The sequence below is a fragment of the Diplotaxodon limnothrissa genome, linkage group LG6, assembly GCF_057381915.1.
Source record: "Diplotaxodon limnothrissa isolate DT_005_m linkage group LG6, D_limnothrissa_male_GT1.1, whole genome shotgun sequence".
Lineage (NCBI taxonomy): Eukaryota > Metazoa > Chordata > Actinopteri > Cichliformes > Cichlidae > Diplotaxodon > Diplotaxodon limnothrissa.
Window position 1 is genome coordinate 18,182,142 of NC_140601.1, and position 19,411 is coordinate 18,201,552.

Here is a 19,411-nt window from a genome sequence, read left to right on the forward strand (position 1 = left end):
CAGTGAATCTTTGGCAAACAGTAGATGGATCAACTGAATGGCTAGATACATCTCTCACGTCCTGTGTCAAGTCTTTGTTGATTTTTTCCCCCATTTCTCAAGAACATACTTTCAGGTACTGTTCATCTGCTGCTGACAACTTTTTAGGCTTGTCATTTCTTCCTTTTTCCACACTTGTCCAGTTTCCTCTAAATTTTTGAGTACACACTGCACACAAATTGTGGGGTAAAGACAGCTGTGTCACAGCCTCACAGAGCTGCTCTTAGTCTTAGTCTTAATCTGCTGGGTCGTGCTTATTTAGGTCGCGCTTTTGAACATTGTGTATTTGTTGAAATATTTAGAAATATGTGATTATTAAACCCCCCCAGCTGTAATCACCAGTTCCCTACTGAATGAAGATATCTGCATAAGAATAGGATAATGAGCTTGTCTAAGTGACTGGGTCGTTTCATCTTCTTAAGCATTGTCACAGCAATAGTGATTGAATCCTGACACTTTATTTCAACTAAAAATGTCAGTGGAGTTTAACACTGGAAGCTCAAGCTACAGTGGGTGAAGGAGCCACGAATGAACTAAATACAGACACGGGCGACGTGGGAATTCACTCTTCATTTGCACCCTGAGACAGAAACCATACCCAGACACTGAGATGATGTCACCAATCTTTAATTGATCCCTGTGGTTGCAGCTGTCATGTGACTGAGACAGATGTGGATATCCATGTTAAATCAGCTTCATAAATTAAATTATAATCATACATAATCATATATAATATAATCAGGGCTTTCTAGAAAAAATGGCTTTACAATGTTATTACATAAACCTCCATCTCAACTTTCACTTAGCTCATTCCCGAGTAAACTCACAGAGGCTGTAGTGAGGTGTCATGTGTTCAGCTGGCTAAGTGCACCACCCAGCTTCTCTCTCCATCGCCTATCATCAGTTTAAAGGCTTGGCTCACCCTTGGGGGTTAGGGGGCATTTACAACAGTTTTGCTATAGGACACCAGTGCAACAGTTTTTACCACTACTGTGCTTTATGAAGCCACAATAAATCTTTAATATGGTATCCGCACTTAGTCACTTACGTCATTTTCTGTTTTTATCAAATCAGACTGAAGCTTACGTGATGATCTAAACAGGAGATACACAAAATAGTTAACATTTGAACAATGATTTTATTCAAAAGCACTAAGCCAAATTTAAATCAGTTTTACTTTATTTACACAGATAAAAATAGAAAACCAATCTTCTTCAATCACCTATTAAGGTCCCCATTTATTTTTCACACAAACCCCCTTTAATCATTAGATGCACAATACTCCACATACACCAATAAATAAACCAAAGTGGGGCAACACACACATTTTCATAATACAAATTTCACCCAGCATCAAATTGCACAGCAAGTGAGTCTGCGACCAGATAAAGAGGTTTAAAGTCCTGATTTTATGGCTCTATTTATAAATAAAGCCATAAAATAAGTAGAATTCACTTGAAAGTATCCTATAAACAGAGCTCTACGCCAAACAATTCATCTAAAAGTAGATTCAGTGCACCACCTGGTGGTAAAGAGTGGTCAGTAAAAAAGAAAAAAAAAAAGCTTTTCAGGTGTTTGGTGAGTAGCTCAAAAACATGAACACGTAAAATGTGTTTACAATTTAAAAAAACATCCTTTAAGGATATTTAAAGAGCAAAAAAAAAAAAAAAAAGAATCAATCAATCAATCAAAAACAAAGCAGTGATACTAATGAGGTAAAGGCACACAGCCCAGCGTCGTGGTCTCAAGGTTTTTAAGCATTTGCTTGGTTGGTTATTTTGGATTTTGTGATTAATTAGAGCTTCTTTTTTTTTGTTGTTGTTGTTTTCATGGTCTTAGTTTTTACTGTTATTGCTTAGCTGACCTTTGTTTTTTGTGTGTTTTATTAAGTATTCTGATTCCAGTTCTTTGAATATAGTTTTTGTATTAATTGCCTGGCCTTCTCCAGCGTTTTCCTTAGTGTAAAGTTGCTGTACATATGTATGTGTTTGGCCTTTGTTTGTTACTTTCTGTTGTGGTGTCTGTTTTGGCCCATTTGCCTGTTTATTATTATACCCACAGACATTTTCTGGTTTCCTGTCATTTCTAAATGTCATGGGGTGAATATAATAGAAAAGGAATGAAGGATAAAACTCAGACTCTCCAGCTCCAGAATCCTTGATCCCTGGGAGTGCACCTCAAAAAAGAAGATACAGCTAGGTCGGTAATTTGTTGGACAATGACACAATTTTTGATGTTTTTGTAGTTTTGCCTCTGTAAGCCACCTCAGTGGTTATGTATGTGGCTGAAAGAGATTTACAGAAAAAAATTGGATGAAATGTTTTGGACTAACAGTCATTCTAACACACAGCCAAAGGCTCAAAATAAACTAGTAAAACTAACACAGGGGACAACCTTAGGAAAGCTTCTATAAACCTACTAGTATCAATAAAAATGATCAAGTATCATGTTAAAAACAAACCCAATATCCTAAAAAAAGGAATTTTTTTTAGTTGTTTACATTTTTTTTATTGTAATATCCAATAATATAATTGATTCCTGGGCTGAATCATTGTGTTCCTCACAGAGATGTGGCCATGAAGTTTAATCAACACTTCTTTAAAACAGCTTAATCAAATGATGATGAATATTATAACCCACAATAAAGCAAATAACTGTAAACTGCCCATAAACACACGAGAGACCGTTCAAAGCAGATTTAGAGAGGCATTCATATGTATTAAAAAAAGACACATTCTGTGAACCAGGCAAGTCCAGTTTGGTACTATCAAAGTTTGTAAATTAAATTATTCTTACTATTTTTCATATAAAGTATGTTGCTATAATAACTGAAGCACAAAAGTCACCCTCAGTGAGTTATTAGCTTTAATAGCTCTTCCCCCCTCTGTTCTGTTTAGACAGAGACAATAGAGCCTGAATTATATGTAGTATATGTATGTGTATGTCATTATGTGTCATGTCTGTATGGGGATATTTATGGATGCACATCCTCTGGTCATCCATGAGATGTCAGTGTTGTACTACTAACGGTTAGCGTGGCCCAAAGTGTTGCCTCAAAGGCGCCTTTGAGAGTCTCTTGGCAGCACCTGACTCACAGCTAAACACTGGAACATTTGGATGGAAAATGAGACTGTAACTCGGGCTTCAAGAAACATTCCACGTCAAATTATTTAAACTTTTCCGTCAAAATAGACTACATTTTTTTGAGAAGCCTTTTAAACTGAAATGGTTTGCCAGTAATTCATAGCGCTAGCATGGAGGCCAGTGTTGATTTCTTTGATGCCAAAATAGACAGAGTAAAGCCTAAAGTAAAACAATATCTCGAGCGATCGTTTATAACATCTCAGATCGACTGCCAGCTGTGGTTGCAGTGCGGTCAGGCTGAGGTGAGGTTTTTGGGGTTTGCCAGTTCGACCTCAAGTTTAGCTTAAGTGGACATTGAGGTTTGCTCTCATTTGTATGGGTTTAGAAATGGAGCAGGAAATGGGGGAACTTCTTGAGCACCATGCAGGTATTTCAAATTGTGAAAAGATGGACAGGACATCACTTAACAACATATCAAAAACGGGCTGCGTGTGTCTAAGTAGTGTAAACACAGAAAGCACCCTGTTCTGTGCTCTGGTTTTGCACGTCAAAACAGCTAATTTGGACATCAAATCAAGTGTATAAACATGCAATTTGAGCACTGCGGTAATAAAACAATTTCCATCCATTGAAGTTTTTCGCAGAACACGCTGTTTCAATTTCCCAATTCAACTCTGAAAATTTAGAGTGCGTCCCCGTGGGCAGGGTGGGGTCACTGCGAGCACAATGAATGGGAAGGTATTACACAGCGTGACTAGAGCCCGTCTCTGCGTCTACATCTATACTCCCCGACTTCTGCCCTTGTGAGATCATTGACCACTGACAGGGAATTGGCTGCAGTCTGCTCTCACTGAGTGATTCCCCAGTGGGACAACCTGCCAGGCAGCGAGCTTGCCAGCTACTCTCTCATGCATTTCTCAACAGAGTGGCCGCTGCCAGCTCGGCAAGTCTGGGTGTGTGCCACACAGAGCTTCCTTAGCTATCCCAGACACCTGAACTAGCACAGGAGAAGAGGGGGGAAAACAGGGGAGAAAACAGGGATAGCACGGTGGGGGAGAGAGCTCGGTTCAATAGCCAGCAAACAGCCACTGCAGCTGTTGTGGCCTTTCTCACAACGATTCCACTGTTCAGCCTTCCAGCACAGCACTAATTAAAACTGTGCCCATCCCTCCGCTTGCCAGAACTTTCTTTTTACACATACATTTAGGGCACATGCAATCAGAAAAATGCTCTCTCAGACTCATATGGCATCCCCAAATCTACACAGTCTTTGCCCCCTCACAGCATATTACCAGTTTGTTTCAAGTTTGTAGTTGAGAGTAAAGCATGCCTGGAAGATGTGGGATATAAAAGGTAAACAAAAAGCGTGAAGAAGATTAAAAAATTAGGAGTATTGCAGTACTGGATCAAACTTGTCTAATGCGATTGTGACTTGTCATCCTTCCTACTTTTCTTTCACTGTTTTTCCCTCCTGTCATTGTTAGTTATGTATCTGTTTCGTCAGACTTGCCTGTTATAAAAAAAACAAAATAGTGATGAAAAATTCTTCATTCCTTGCTCCCAAAATGAGTTAATCCCTTTGGTTCCCCAGGTTAAAAGATAGACTGTGTATAAAAGAAAGAAGACACCCTTTTTGTGACCGCACCCACATTATTAAATATTTGGATTAGCCATATTTGCATCAAATATCATTAGTTCTGGATCAAAATGTATCGCAGAACTGGATTTTCTCAACTGTGATATCGCTTCCTTTAGGTCGGTGATTTCCCAACTGTTGGCAGGGGGCCCCCTTGTGTGCTGCAAAGGTACTGCAGGAGGGCTGCAGTAATAACAGAAATTGAGTTTGAAATTACTCTAAAGTTACACATTTATATGCATCTATTTATTTACATAAGAAGTGAATTAAATCTGGAAACAAGAGGTGGTTAGCTTATACATATATTACTCTTTACTTTGACTTAAATTTACCACTCTTGTATTGAAGTTTGTGTCCCAATGGTCTTCGGGTCACACATTTGGCTTAACACTTAGCGTATGATTGGGTAGCATTAGCAATTTACAGCCAACAGCCTGTGCTGTTTATGCTTTTTGAATAAAAATATCAAGGTTTGTTATGTCACATTCTTTTGTATTTTTATTAGAGTGAAAATTTACAATTGTGTGGGCCCCATTGGGATTGGTTGTTAAGCGGACCGCAGCACTCTTGACTTTAGGAATTGCTGCTTTAGCGGCATCTTTAATTTAAATATATGGCAATTAAAAATAGCTTGTCGTGTAGTCAATTGCTCTGACAGCATGTTTAAAAACACTATGCTCCAGTTTTTTATCAGGTGTGTGCATGATCCACTCATATAGTTATCTGCTAACCACATCTGCTAACCAAGCTAGCTAGCTTTGCTGATCTATAGAAGTCCAACTCGGGTACAGGTTGAACTGGTGACCCTTTGTGCCACAAGGCTATTGGAACAGTCGAGGTTTGAGCCTGTGGCTCTGTGCTCCCCTACACAGCAACAGGCTCATTATAAAGGCCCCCCAAATATTTGTTAAAACACAATATGGTTACTTCTGGCTTTAAAAGCAAGATGGTGATGACCACATTGTTAAAGACAAAGCTAGTTCACAAACCAGTGAATGACATGGATAACGCTGTGGTTACTAGGTCCACCTTTTAAAACCAGAGCGCTTTCATTGAAATGAAAACGTGAAACAAAATAAAGTATTATTTTTGTGACTGATTAATCTGTACATATTTGTTGTCAAGAGCTAACACAGCTAGCATAGCCAACAAACTGTGATAAAATGATAAAAACAAACCCTCACATTTTTTTCCCCAGACCATCGCAATGATGCAAAAGAGAGTTGAGCAATGGATCATACCACATGAGCAGCTGGAAGCGGCCAATGTTTGCTTGATGAATAACACAGAATTAAACGATGGTCAGAATTGTTGATAATTAAATTAATTAGAGCAAATCACTTCTGCAGCAGAACAAAACAAACGCTTCCCTCCTGCTGGAGGACACGCAGGCTGCAGCTGAACAGAAGTACACTGCTTTCCTTAGCGGCTGGGCCCTACTCGCTACCCAGTGTGTTGGCTTCCAAGAAACCTCTGGTCCCAGCCACTTCCCCTCACCTTCTCCAGAGTGGGCATTCCAATATAGATTAGCTGGAAATCTTTCCTGTTCTACTGAGGATAATCCTCCGAACAAGGCTGCTCGGCTCGCATATTAAGAATGATTTAGGCACAGCGAATTCCGGTCAGGTTGAGACTGCTTTCATGTTATGATGTGGCTGTTTCAGTTCTCCTACATACTCTGTGGAGAGAATGGGAGCTGACAGAAGAAAGGAGAGGAAAACTGAGTTCAAAGTCATCATGTGGATTTGTAACATGAATTAGGGTCACTGTTACACTACAGCTCCATCCATTTCAAAGAAAAGAGGAAGTGTGGGTGTGTGCAGAATGAAGGGTGCCTGGGAGTTAACTTTAAAGACGTTTGAGGTCTTGGGGATATTTCCACATCAGGTTTTCCTTCAGCCTCACATGCACACACACACACAGACACACACACATTACCCACCACATAGCAAAACATTCATCAGGACTGTGTTAGTATGAATGGGAATGACAAGAAAGCCCTTCTGGGGGTCACACAGTGGAAAGTATTTACTCCACATAATGTGATTTAAAAGTGACTGAGAGGACACTGCTGCCTTTAAGATAACAGGAAGCTTTAATTATCACCATGTCAAAACTGGGCTAAATGGGTTAGTTAGGCTGCTGTGATGTGACTGAAACAAATGAGCCGTTCGTTTTTCTCAATATATATTCAGCTCATTTCAGTCAAATTCATAAAAAGAAAGAAAGAAAGAAACCCGGGGAGGTTACCACAGACAGTGAGCCGTCACACTTTCTCCACTCCGGGGTGGATTTCTGTAGGCAGAGGCAAGAAACGAGAAAAGTCTTCCTAACAAGATTTATAATTTTACGCCAAGGGTTCAAGCTTTTTGGCTTGTTCTACCCCCGAGTGGGATTGGTCAGCATTTCGTTCTTTAATTCATTCATGGAAACGCCACCTTATGTTCTTCCTCACAGCGAGTGTGTGTAAGAGGAGATGGGTCCAATCGGAACACAATGCGAGTTTTAGCTGTGGAGAAAAAAAATAAGAAAACACTGGCTCGTTCCAAACGAAAGTGAAAAGGACAGTAAGGGGAAGGACAGGGGTTTTTAGTGGTTTTACACTTCAGTGGTGCTGTTTGAAAGGCCTTTCAGCAACTTGGGTGGCACGGTTGTTCCTAGCATCTCCGTTAATGTATTGTCATTGGCTCCGTGCACTTGTCAGCATCATTGCTCACTTTCTCGGGACAACAATGTTGATTTTGCTTTATATAAGGCGAGGCCAGGCAGCAAGCAGCAGCTCCTCAGAGTCGTACGTGAAATCGGGCTCGTTTTGTGAGAGCTTGTGTCACCGCAGACACGTCCAAATTCCTCTGACGTGTTTATTGTTGCCTTTTATTTCACCGAGGTCATACTGCACGGCTCACCCCCCCCACCCCCCCTTTTTTTGCTGCCCCTCCATGAGAAATCTTGTGTGTCGTGTAAACAGAGGACCAGAAAATAACAAGCACAAGAAAAAAGGAAAATTTCCACCCCGGCGTCCCCTCACCTCCCTCCCCTCCCTCCCCTTTCAGTGTACCCACTACTTGTTGTCCTTTATTTGTAGCCTAAGTGCCTTGGCATTAAATCTTATTATTTTTTTGGTAAATAAACCAGTTTCTGGTAGGAATTACACACAACTTGGTGTGAGGTCCTTTTCAGTAAAAGGGGCCTGGATCCTTTTATCTAAAATGTTTTCTATTTCTGCTTTTGTAAGACACTTTTGAGTGCTTTGAAAGAGAGAAACCAGGTTTTTCTTGCGTTTCTGGGGGTGAGGTTGGGGATTTTTCTCAGCATTGTGGTGAGATTTATTCTAAGAGGCTGCATTTTTTCCTGATTTCCCTCTTTGTTCTCTGTAAGTAGTTCCAGGCCCCCCCTCACTCTCTCTCTCTCTCACACACACACACTCGTCTGTGTGTGCGTAAATGCGCACAAAGCTCTGTGATTTTGCACATGGGCGTACGCGTGTGCGCAGGGGAGGCACATGTGTGAATGTGTGCGCGCGAGGCTGAGGCGGGGACTCGACGTGACACCTGCTGTTGGGATGAATAGGGTCAGTGGCAGGGCCCTTCAGCAGGCAGCAGCTGCTTGTTCTCACTACAAACCCGACTCCCCGTGAGCATCAAAGCCTCGGGGACTACAACCGAGGGCCCTGACACAACACACAGTGCCCTCTACCACCATCTCCTATCATTACAGTTATTATCCTCAACTATTGCAATCCTCCCGCCCACCCCCTCTCCCAGGGTCACGATCTTAATCATTCGGAAGGAAACTTGAAATTGACCTGAGAAAAACATCAAAAAGCAAACTTCAATTTCCATTCGTGCGCTCTCTGAAAGCAGGAAGAGGTTTCCAGACAGCTGCTGACAGACAAGGATTCCTGGTATTTGGTTGGTCTGACCTGTCTGTGCTCTCTTGCTGTGTGGTAGTCTGCCCCACGTGTGACTTAGTGGGTCTGAAAAACATTCCCTGTGGCATAACAGAGGGAGAGGGGCAGAAGATAAACAGTGAGGTAGGAAAACATCAGTCTGTGCTTTAGCTGCTTCCAAAGCGAGTCCATCACGTTTATATACCATCTGTTTGGACAGGTTTTTTTTTTAAATTAGAAATTAAGAAAAAAAAATAACATCGCATTAATCCATAATCACATGGTAGACTTACAAAGTACACATCCTTTGGTAGCATTTTGTTTCACTGGCATTCTTCAGAGTTCACAGTGAAGGTAGGACAAATCCAGCATCTTCCCTTATCTATCCACCAGAGGTCAGCCTTTTATTAGCAAAATCTGAAGCCTCACAAAACCGCTTTTTTTCATGAGAAAATTTACATTAAAAGGGGGTAAAAATCTATAAATTACTAGTGATGCAGACCCGATATATGAATGATTTTGCTTTGCTGTGTTGTACAAACAGGGGCGTGTGTCTGAGGTTCTGAGATGAGTCACGGCACTAAAGCCTCCAGCTGGTTATTTGGGCTCAAACATACTATTAAAGTATACACATTGCAGTCCTTTTGCAGTGCACTTGTTAAATGAAGGGTTTGTCTACTTGATACTACACAGGCAGCCGATGGTGCTGTGAATATTTTCAAAAAAAAAAAAAAAAGAAAATGCAAAAAAAGTTTCCAGCTGAGCTGAAAATTCTTAACAAAAACAAACAAGTCGGCTCAAAGTGTTCCCGCCTATTTTTACAGTTGTGCGTGTGGTTTTTTTGTTGGTGATGTTGTTGTTTTTGCTTATTAAATCATTCCTTAATGTTGCATGTCCTTTTTTATTTGACCCATGTAGTTTGCAGGAAGTTGAGCTAAGATGCAGGTGGCAGGAGTCTGGTCCTTTTGCTGAGTTTGTAGTTGAAGTACATGAGAGCCTTGGACTGCGGGGCTCTCCTGGGTTGGCAGGTGCGTCCGTTGCCGAAGAATCCCTCCAAACACAGACAGGTGTAGGAACCATCGGTGTTGAAGCAACGAGCATGGCGGCTGCACCGGTGAGCCCCGGTTAAACATTCATCCTCATCTTTGGAGAAGAAGAGAAGGAAATAATAGTTTGATGGCCTCACAGCATGCGAGTATGCTAGACCTGCTTTACAGTTGTTTTATCGATCAGCGGGAAGAGAGCGAAAAGGTTTTGGGACTGACTCCTCGAAACCTGCCTAATAGATAATTTTGCAGTGTTCATCACACAGATGAAAACAAAAAAAACAGCTTGCGGGTGAGCCCACAGCTGAGTGGGTGAGCTACGAGTGCTCATCAAATAAACATGGTCTCTGGATTCTCTGCTGCCAAAGCACATTTTCACATGATCCCTCTCCTCTGCCAATTAGCGCAGATGAGGAGAACATGTGGGGATGGTGCTGTGATCCATTTAGTCATTTACGGGGCTGACATGGAACCAATTTGAAAGAGATTTTCAAAAATTCATATCACTTCTGGCTTCACCTTGGTGGGAAATGTTATATCTTCTTTGCTCTCTCGCTGTATTTCAGATTTTCTCAACCATTCAAGTCCAAGAAGACAACAAAATTCTATGAATTAGAAAAAAAAACACAAAATACACACACACACACACACACGCACACACACACACACACACACACACACATGCACACATACACACGTGACAGTCTGCTCAACAACATTGCTTTTTACCTCGGCATTTAACGGAGCCCTCCAGCGCCCCCATCACAAAACCGTCTTTGCACACACAAACGAAGCTGCCAAAAGTGTTCTTGCACGTCCGCCGTGGTGGACACACATCCTGCTGACACTCGTTTACATCTGGAACACAACGCAAATAAATGTTTGACTTGCACATCACTGAAGTTTTTGTTATTTTGGGGGATACAACAGCTCAGTATACATCACTTCAGAAGACCTTACACTGACTTACATTCATTTCCTGGAGATTTACACTAAATTCTAAATCTAATCTCACCCTAAGCCTAAACCGTGTGTTCACCTTAATGTTTGATGATGACGCCTTATTTTTTCCCCATGAAGAAGACATGACCACATATTGTGACTCTGTGAACAGAGTCCAAACCATACCATGAGTCCACACCTGGACCACACACACACACACACACACACACACACACACACACACACACACACACACACACACACACACACACACACACACACACACACACACACACACGCATGTCTTTCCAGGACAAGGTGCTTTCTTGTCTTCGCTCAAAACAGCAATTACCTTCTAAAACACACAAATGAGTACCTGGACCTCACGTCATTGCTTTGAAAGGTGCGCTGTTAAAAGACAAGGAATGACCCAAATGCATACAAATTCAGGTGTGGACCATGAAGCTGTGTATGGGTTTTTGGCACACCCTGCAAGTCACTCATGAAAATATAAAATCATAAAGTTTGTGAACCAAGACCACAGATCTATGGAGCTGAACTAGTTTTTAAAGCCGACCTGTTTATGACACTTTAAGCGGGGTATAGATTGAATAAAACCTGGACATCACCAACATTACGTCACAAGTTTGGTTTTAGATTACCAGTTTCAAATCTTCATCATTAATGTTTGGTATTTTGGAGAAGCTACCTTATATGGATGCGAGGGTAGAGTGCCTCGCAGATTCTAGATGGGACACCTCTCAATCAACACAACCACACCCCTAACTCAATTATCAAGGTAGATGAGTTGTAAAAAGAAGAAGGGAAACCATCCACAAAGGCCAAAATGATTTTGCCCCCTCTACCAGGTTGTAAATATGCTTTTCAGTGTTGAAAAATTGGGCATTTTATCATGCGAGTTTATAGGGATTAACTCATTTCTGGAGCCAGCCTCAAGTGGCCACTAAAGGAACTGCAGTTTTTGCCACTTACAAGCTGAACTTATAAATTATCTTTACTGAGGGCTTCATTGATGCATATAAGATCCTACTGAAAAAAACAGAGCATCTTCAGAAAATTATTTGAGAAGTACTAAAAGGAATTTCTAATATTTTGCACTAACCCTGAGCGATAAAGGATTTTTTTGTGTGTTATATTTGAATTATTTTAAATGTCTCTGTACCTAATAAGCTGACAACCAAATATTTCTTTCCTAGGTAATATACTTACTTTAAGGAAGAGGAGGAACACCTGCAGATTTTTTAATTATTATTTGTCATTTGTCCCAGTGTCATTTAAATAGAGCAGTATTTCAGTGAGAGAAAAACAAAAAACAGTGACTTCCCACTGCCTTTGAAGTTGACTAGCTCCCACAAAGAGTGTGTGAATGCGCCTTAACAGCTGCGAGGTTCGCTTCATTACAGGACAGGAGTCGCCAGGAGTTATCGAGAGGGACTCCAGCATTTTAGGTAATTCCCTTCATTTTAGGTTATTAAAGGCTATTTTTACCACTGGGTGGACAGATCAGTGGATGTCTGGTAACTTAGCTGCAGGTAGTTGACATAATGTGCATGCTTTCATCACACTCAACTGAGTGTGGAGGCTTTATTTTTATTTTTAAGCTTTGAGCAAACATTTCCTAATAGATTCATCTATGAGTTCTAATTAAGCATTTATTCAGACCTGACAGTAAGTTGATGATTATAAATCAAAGCTCTTTAGCTCTTTAGACAGACATCAGTTGGAAAATAAAAACCCACTCTCTCCCATATACGAGAATAATGTCACATTGACAACTAACAGCAACAGCAAAGGCAATTTTATTTATATAGCACGTTAGATTATACATAAACTCAATGTGCTCAACATAAACGATAAAACATGACACCTTTGTGGGTTAAAGGCAATAAAAACAACAAAATAAAGAAATAAAATACTATTTAATGTGCAGCTTATTATTTTTGAAAACGGGTTAGATCATCAGAGGAAAACAATACGTGCATTTGTGTATCATCTGCATAAGAATGGTAGAATATGTGATTTTTTTTTTTATAAAAGTACCAGGTGGGAGCATGTAGAGGTCAAAGGTAAAGGTTAAAGAGTAATGGACCAAGAACAGACCCTTGAGGAACACCTGATTAAATTTTTATATGTGCAGATCTAAAATTAGTTACTGGAACTAAAAAAAACAACAACCTCTATTCTTTAAGTAGGATTATCAAGAACCTGACCTAAACCAAACCTAAGCCTTAAATTAAAATTAAATTAAAATGTCATGACCAACAGTATCAAAGGTGAAAAAGCGAAAAAGTTCTGATATTTTGCTGAGGAAAGAACGATTAGAAGTAGGTGTATAATTGTTAATGAATCAAACATATTTTTCTAGAGTAGCAGTGTGATTAAGAGACATTCTGTAAAGACCTGTTAATGATATTTACTGCATGGGTAAATTTAAAAAAAAATACAGATTTGAACAGTTACCGGTCTGATTATCGGGTGAATAAAAACTGTGAAAAGTTAGAATCTAAATGGGGTGACATACTGAGGGTGTTTCTAAGGAGGCACTACCTTCACAGGTCTTGTTGTCAGCAGCCAGGTGGAGGCCGGGGGGACACAGACAGCGCGGCGCTCCCCCTCTCTCCATCTGGCAACCAAACTGGCAGTGCAGGGAGGAACATGCGGCCTCTCCTGGAAGACAGACAGGGAAACACTGGCTGAGGATCGGTCAGAGGGTCACACACACTGTCATGCCACCACACAGTACACGAGCGCATGCTCTGCAACACTCAGACCAGTAATGAAGCTGTAAACAGAAACGATAACTGAATGCTCCTTAAAAACTAAAATCTTACATGAATCACTAATTTATGCTCTTTGCTCTTGACCCTGTCACCGCCAAGGTTTGTTATGATATCACTTTCCATAATATAAACTGTAAATTTCAGCCATAAACATTTATGCGAGGCTAAAAGGATGTGTAAGCTGAGTCCTCGGACACTTTAACCTCCTATTATGGTATGAAGACGGTGGAAAGCTTTTTGTAGAAAACTGATCGGAGAGAAATATAATCTGCCAGCACGCAGGCTTTTCTTAATGTGGATTTTAAGCATTCCCCTCCACAGAAAATTACTCACTGGTGCAGGTGTATCCATCTGCACTGAGTGTGTATCCAGGTTCACAGTAACAGCGATAGCTACCGTGCGTATTCATGCAGCGCTGGGAACACGGCCTCTCCGGCAAACCGCACTCATTCACATCTGGAGTCAATATGAAACATTATTCAAGCGGCAGATAGAAATCCTTGTGGTAAATGATGCAGAATGACGCAGGTAATGGTTAAGAAATCAAAAACATAAGACAGACAACGATTTTGTAAATGATACTCCACCTTCATTGCACTGCGGTCCTTTATAACCCATGGAGCATGAACACTTGTCCGGTCCCACACATTTCCCATTTATGCAGGATCTCTTGCACACCGCTGCGGACAACAACAGACACAATGTAACTTCTGCACACTGGTATGAGCTACATAAAGCAGCATGTAAAGCGTGCACAGGATAATGGAGAAAAACCTAATGTGAGCTATGTTAGCAAGCTAAATGTTTATATAACTGAATAGTTTAAACTGCATTAATGATTAAACCTGATGACAATAATGTGTGCTAAAACAGGTGTTTAAACAGGTGTCTATGGGTGAGGACCTCCAGCTCAGCTGGTTACACTCACTGAATGAAGCTTTGTCTCATAGCGGTGCATTCTGGGTCATTTTGATGCAATTATCTGACATAGTATGGCTTACACTGTGGTTAACTGTACTAAGAGACAACTTAAGAAGAAATAATACAATTCTATCATTATTTTTTATATATTAGGACAGTTAATAAAGTTAGTTCTCATAGAAATATTGCCAAACAGTAGTCTGGAAAACAAAGGGTAATGTCACAGTGGCTATATTCTTCTTTTATGTAGTAACTATACTTATACTTAGGCTCAGCACTGACAATTTTAAATCAAACAATCAAGATTTGGTTGAAGTGGCGACTTTCAAGGGATTTCACAAAACACATTGCATTAACTATTTAGGAATTACAGACATTTGTATGCACAGTCCGCCATTTTTAGAGGCTCAAAAGTGTTAAGACAAATGACTAACAAGAAGTTTCATAGCCAGGGGCTCTCATTATTTAATTACAAATTAAGCAGATAAAAGATCTTTGGCTGCTTCCAAGTGGAAATGTCAACATGAGCTCAAAAGACATGTCAGTACAAGAGAGGTAGGTCATGATTAGAAAAAACAAAATCAACGTATTAAAGTGGCACAATCAATAATCTGGTCCATTTTTACAAACATTGAAAGCACTGACCAGCTCAGCAACAATAAAAGGCCCGAAACATCAAAGAGGAACACGAATGTGATTGATTGCAGAATTATTTCCATGGTTAAGTAAAACAATGTCATGACATTTAACCAAGTCAAGAATGGCATCGAGGAGTTCTTCAATCAAAAGGCGCCTTCATCAATGTGCATACACAACAAGGTGCAAACCACTGGTTACACTCTAGAAGAATAAGGCCAGATTAGAGTTTCCCAGGAAACGTCTAAAAGAGCCTGCAAAGTTCTGGGGGAAGAAAATCTCTACAATTCAAGCTTAACTTGTACCAGAATGACACGAAGAGAGAAACTCGATCATGCCAAAGCATATAACATCATCATCAGCATAGGCATGTATGACTGCCAGTGGAGGCGAGTCACTAGTGTTTATTGGTGATGTGACTGCTGATAAAATTATCGGAATGAATTGTGAGGTGTTTTTTCCTGCATCTTGAAACAGAGCTAATAATACTAGACTAATTGAGCCATAAATTATGTGCTGAAAGAAACTGAAGCACCTCATAAAACCAAGGGGAATAGTTAACTCTCAGCATACATTTTACATTTTGCATACAGCTTTAAATGTAAATATACAAAATATACACATTTAATTAATATCAGAAAAATGTCTCAAGAGCAATACTGTCTTTCAGGTTGTTACAGCTTATTATAAAGTACGTGTCATAATATCTCACATTTCTTTCTCTCCTGAGCTCATAAATGACCTCAGGAGCTGGATAATTGGGGCTGTTGTATTACTGAACTGCAGAATGACTTACGCTCACAAATGCTGTTAACATTCTTCCATCCAAAACAACAGGAAGTCGTCTGACCATAGCTGCAGAGACCCCGACTTTGCTCCGGTTCATCCTCCACTGGCCTGTGGAGGCTGGGACAAGAGGTTATCTGATTATTAATCATCACCAGACCTCCAGGGCTTTAGCACAAAGCCCCTCTTATGCCTGGGAGGTAGGCAGTGCAATTAATCACCAATAAAGTTTTACAGCTATTTGCCATTTGATGGTTTTCCCAGAAGCAGTTGTGAGACAGAGACAATAATATTAGACCAACCACACACAAAAAATGATATTTAAATGTGAAAGAGATGAAGTAAGATAGATTATCCTACTTATGCTGAAATCAGTGTAAGGTAGAAATAATGCACTGTATAATAAATAGGGTGTGATTTTGGACATGAGATCGTCTCTTTCTCAGATAGGACATACAAGGACAAAGAAGTAACCGCTTAAGCTGAAAATGTCTTCACTTTTGCAAACAATAAAAACAGAAATGCTCTTGGGAAATCTGTTTCATAAACACCCAGAGACAAGAAGAAAAAGAGAAGACGGAAGAAGGGAAGTAACAGAAATAAATAAATTCCAGATTAGTTAGTAGATGAGATCACATCACAAGCAGGGATGAACATAAATCACAGCAAGCTGGAAACAGAGTTTAGTCTTAATACAGATGTTTCCCAGTGTTCACTGATGGTACTGCAGAGCACGTCTCAGTGTGCATATGTAGTGAACAACACAAAGCCAAAACAAAAGCAAGACAATATTATTGGTTCATCTGCTAAATTAATAATTTGATTAATTTAGGCATCATTTGAGTTGTCCATCGACATTACAACTACAGGACCTGTGTAGTGTATAATAATACTAAGGTTGCAGTATAAGTGTGCTTACTGCTGTTTTGGGTTACAGTAGCATGTGTTATATTTATTATATTTATAAGTGTTTTAGTACAAAGAGCAAGAAACATTTTCATTGTTTTGTTACTTTTTTCTTCTTCACTCACCTTTTTGACTCACTTAATCATTTGTTATTATTAATCTGTGGCTCTCCTTCACAGTGTATTTTATGTCCCATCTTCCTTCTTTCACCCCCAACTGTTCACGCCCTGAGCCTTATTCTGCTGGAGATTTCTTCCTGTTAAAAGGGAGTTTTTTCTTCCCACAGTCGCCAAAGTGCTTGCTCATATGGGGTCACCTGATTGTTGGGGGTTCCCTTGTTTCCTCTGCATTATTTTAGGGTCTTTACCTTTATGCAATGTTTGTTTTTTTCCTGAATACTATTGTTGTTTATATTTACTGCTGTTTTTACGGAAGAAACCGTAAAAACAGCGTTTTATAAGGAAAACCTCGAAAGCACTCTCCGCCTGTGAGCAAAAACACACACACCCCTCCACCCTTTCCTATTGGTGGAAAAATGTACTCTGTGGACCAATAAAAAAATGATATAGCAACATGGCATTTAGTTGTTTAGGAAGGGGGGGGAGTGTTAGGAGTGACAGCGGTGTTTTGAGATGTGAGAGATTTGCGACGTTTAGCGCAAATCTTGTGTAGTTAGCATGTTGTGTAGTCAATAGTTTTGTTGTGTGTGTCAGAACAATGAGGCGACTGCTGAATGTTAAGGTGTTACAGCAGTGATACATCTCCTGTTGTCAGGCCTGCAGGTATCAGGCTGTTGTTCTCCTTTATCTCATAGTGGACAGAAATTATTTTTTGGAGTGGCACAAATAATTTGTGCGGCATCAAATTTGATGAAGAACACCTGATTGTTCTGTAAATAGTTTTGAAATGTTTATTTAAACAATCGCCCTTGGCTGCATTTTTAGGTAAACAGCTGCAAAAAACTTTGTTGTTTGCATAACTATATAATGAATTGCCCAATGTTGGTCATTATATACTGTATTTTGCAGACAGAGAGTTACAGGACTCTCTCCCAGACCACAGACTCATACTCATAATGCAAGTCAGAGCAAATAAATAAATGAATAAATAAATAAAGTTGTGTTTTCAAAATTGGAGTTCAAGTTACTTTTACGTCCAATAGTATTAACATACTACACAGGCCAATGACTAGATTCTTTTTTAAATTTTCATTGTAAGTGGGCTAAAGCAGTTAATTAAAAGTAGTCTAACATAAATGTAAATGCTGTAATTTGATTCTTTTAATAAACCATGTAACTTGGGTGGATTCGATGCTGGCGTGACCACAGTGCACACGTCTGCTGTTGCTCACAGTGGTCCAAGGGACCGCTCAGGGAGTTTGTGTGTTCACTCAGACACATGAAAAATTAGAGGGAACTTTGGTTGTAACTCTTGTCAGACCTTTCTACAGTTCCATATACACCCAGACTCATACTATTAGCAAAAGAAAAGCTTAATTCTTTTTAATCACGTGGCTTTGTTTTTTCTACATCTTTGATTCTATATTACTTCAACCATGCCCATCTGTTCATTTTTTATTGGATCTGTCAAGCATACTGCTGCCTATTTAAAGCATCTGTACACTGTAACTACTTATGAAACACTTTCCTCATCCCGAGTCTTTAACAAAAAAAGTCTTTCTATTCTATGCAATCACAATTTCTCCCTTATTATTTGCTTTCATCAGCAAATGTGTATTAAAACTCAATTGCCTGCAGGATCACCATGTGAGCTGCATTTGTAGCTGCTCTTAAATCTCCATGTTAACAGGCTATTAAATGATCTAATACAAAGCAAGTGGATTAATTTAAGATGTTCACACTGTACAGGAAGAAAGAGTCACAACCATTACTTTTTTAAAAAGGCTTTTACAATATTCTTATGGTATTACGTTCACTTTTACCAGCTTTAGGGAAAACTGAAAAAAAATCTGCATGTTTTTTAAGAAAATTTAACAAATTCAAATTTCCTTCAAATAGAAATACTTTCAGAAAACTCTTACCCATCCCGATGATCAGCCAGAGAAAAGAAAACAAAATGTGCCATCACCACAAAGACTTGCTGACTTAGTTTGGTCATTTTGTTCCACCACAGTTTCTATTTTAACCTCTGAACTACATATTAGCTTCTGCTATCCTCGGACGTTCTCGTTTTTCAGTGTCTGTGTGCTCGAAAAGCAGCGTTATCTTCTATCTTGCATGCCAAGGGGCATTTAGGTGTATGTGTGAGTGTTGAAGAGCGGAGGGAGTAATTGCAAGGTGCTGAGAGCAAGAGGTGTGACAGCTCACCTGTGTAAGAGACGCAAAATATAGAGTGGGACACAAAGAGAGGCGCAGGGACGAAAGAGAGAAATAAAAGAGGGAAGGAGGTGTGAGATTGCAAAGAAGCTAAAAAAATCAGATCACTGGTCTGGGTCATTTACTGACTTGTTCCAATCCATATCACACTGCCTTCAACAGCAGATGTAGTTTGTGCTGCTGTCATTGTTCTAACAGTGCCTCCAAAGTCAAAGTGTTTGAGTGCCTATCTGCAGTCCACACTTATAACCCAATGAAAACGCCCCACTGAGACCCTGAAGAAAGTTTTGGGCTTTAAATAGGCTAAACTTTAATACAGTAGCTCTTTTCCAGTCTTACAGAACAAAGCACTTAAAGCGCATACACATTCACAGAGCACATGCCACACA

At 39.9% G+C, this 19,411-nt stretch overlaps 1 protein-coding gene across 1 annotated transcript; it reads right to left on the reverse strand.

Annotated features, from left to right (window-relative positions):
• Positions 1 to 9,549: 9,549 nt before the first annotated feature.
• LOC146630393 (epidermal growth factor-like protein 6) lies at positions 9,550 to 18,804 on the reverse strand. The gene is made up of 7 exons (XM_085355807.1): positions 18,728 to 18,804; positions 15,791 to 15,900; positions 14,025 to 14,117; positions 13,771 to 13,893; positions 13,205 to 13,324; positions 10,424 to 10,552; positions 9,550 to 9,791 (listed from the first exon to the last, which is right to left on the reverse strand). Exons 1-7 carry the CDS (start codon positions 18,802 to 18,804, stop codon positions 9,583 to 9,585), a joined length of 861 nt encoding a protein of 286 aa, XP_085211933.1. The 3' UTR covers positions 9,550 to 9,582.
• Between the last annotated feature and the right edge of the window lie 607 nt (positions 18,805 to 19,411).

Coding starts and splice junctions, on each gene's coding strand:
- LOC146630393 (XM_085355807.1), bottom strand. CDS start 18,804: ATGACCAAACTAAGTCAGCAAGTCTTTGTGGTGATGGCACATTTTGTT. Junction 15,901..18,727: donor CTGGCTGATCATCGGGATGG/GTAAGAGTTTTC, acceptor CTCTTGTCCCAG/CCTCCACAGGCCAGTGGAGG. Junction 9,792..10,423: donor GGGCTCCGTTAAATGCCGAG/GTAAAAAGCAAT, acceptor TCTTCTCCAAAG/ATGAGGATGAATGTTTAACC.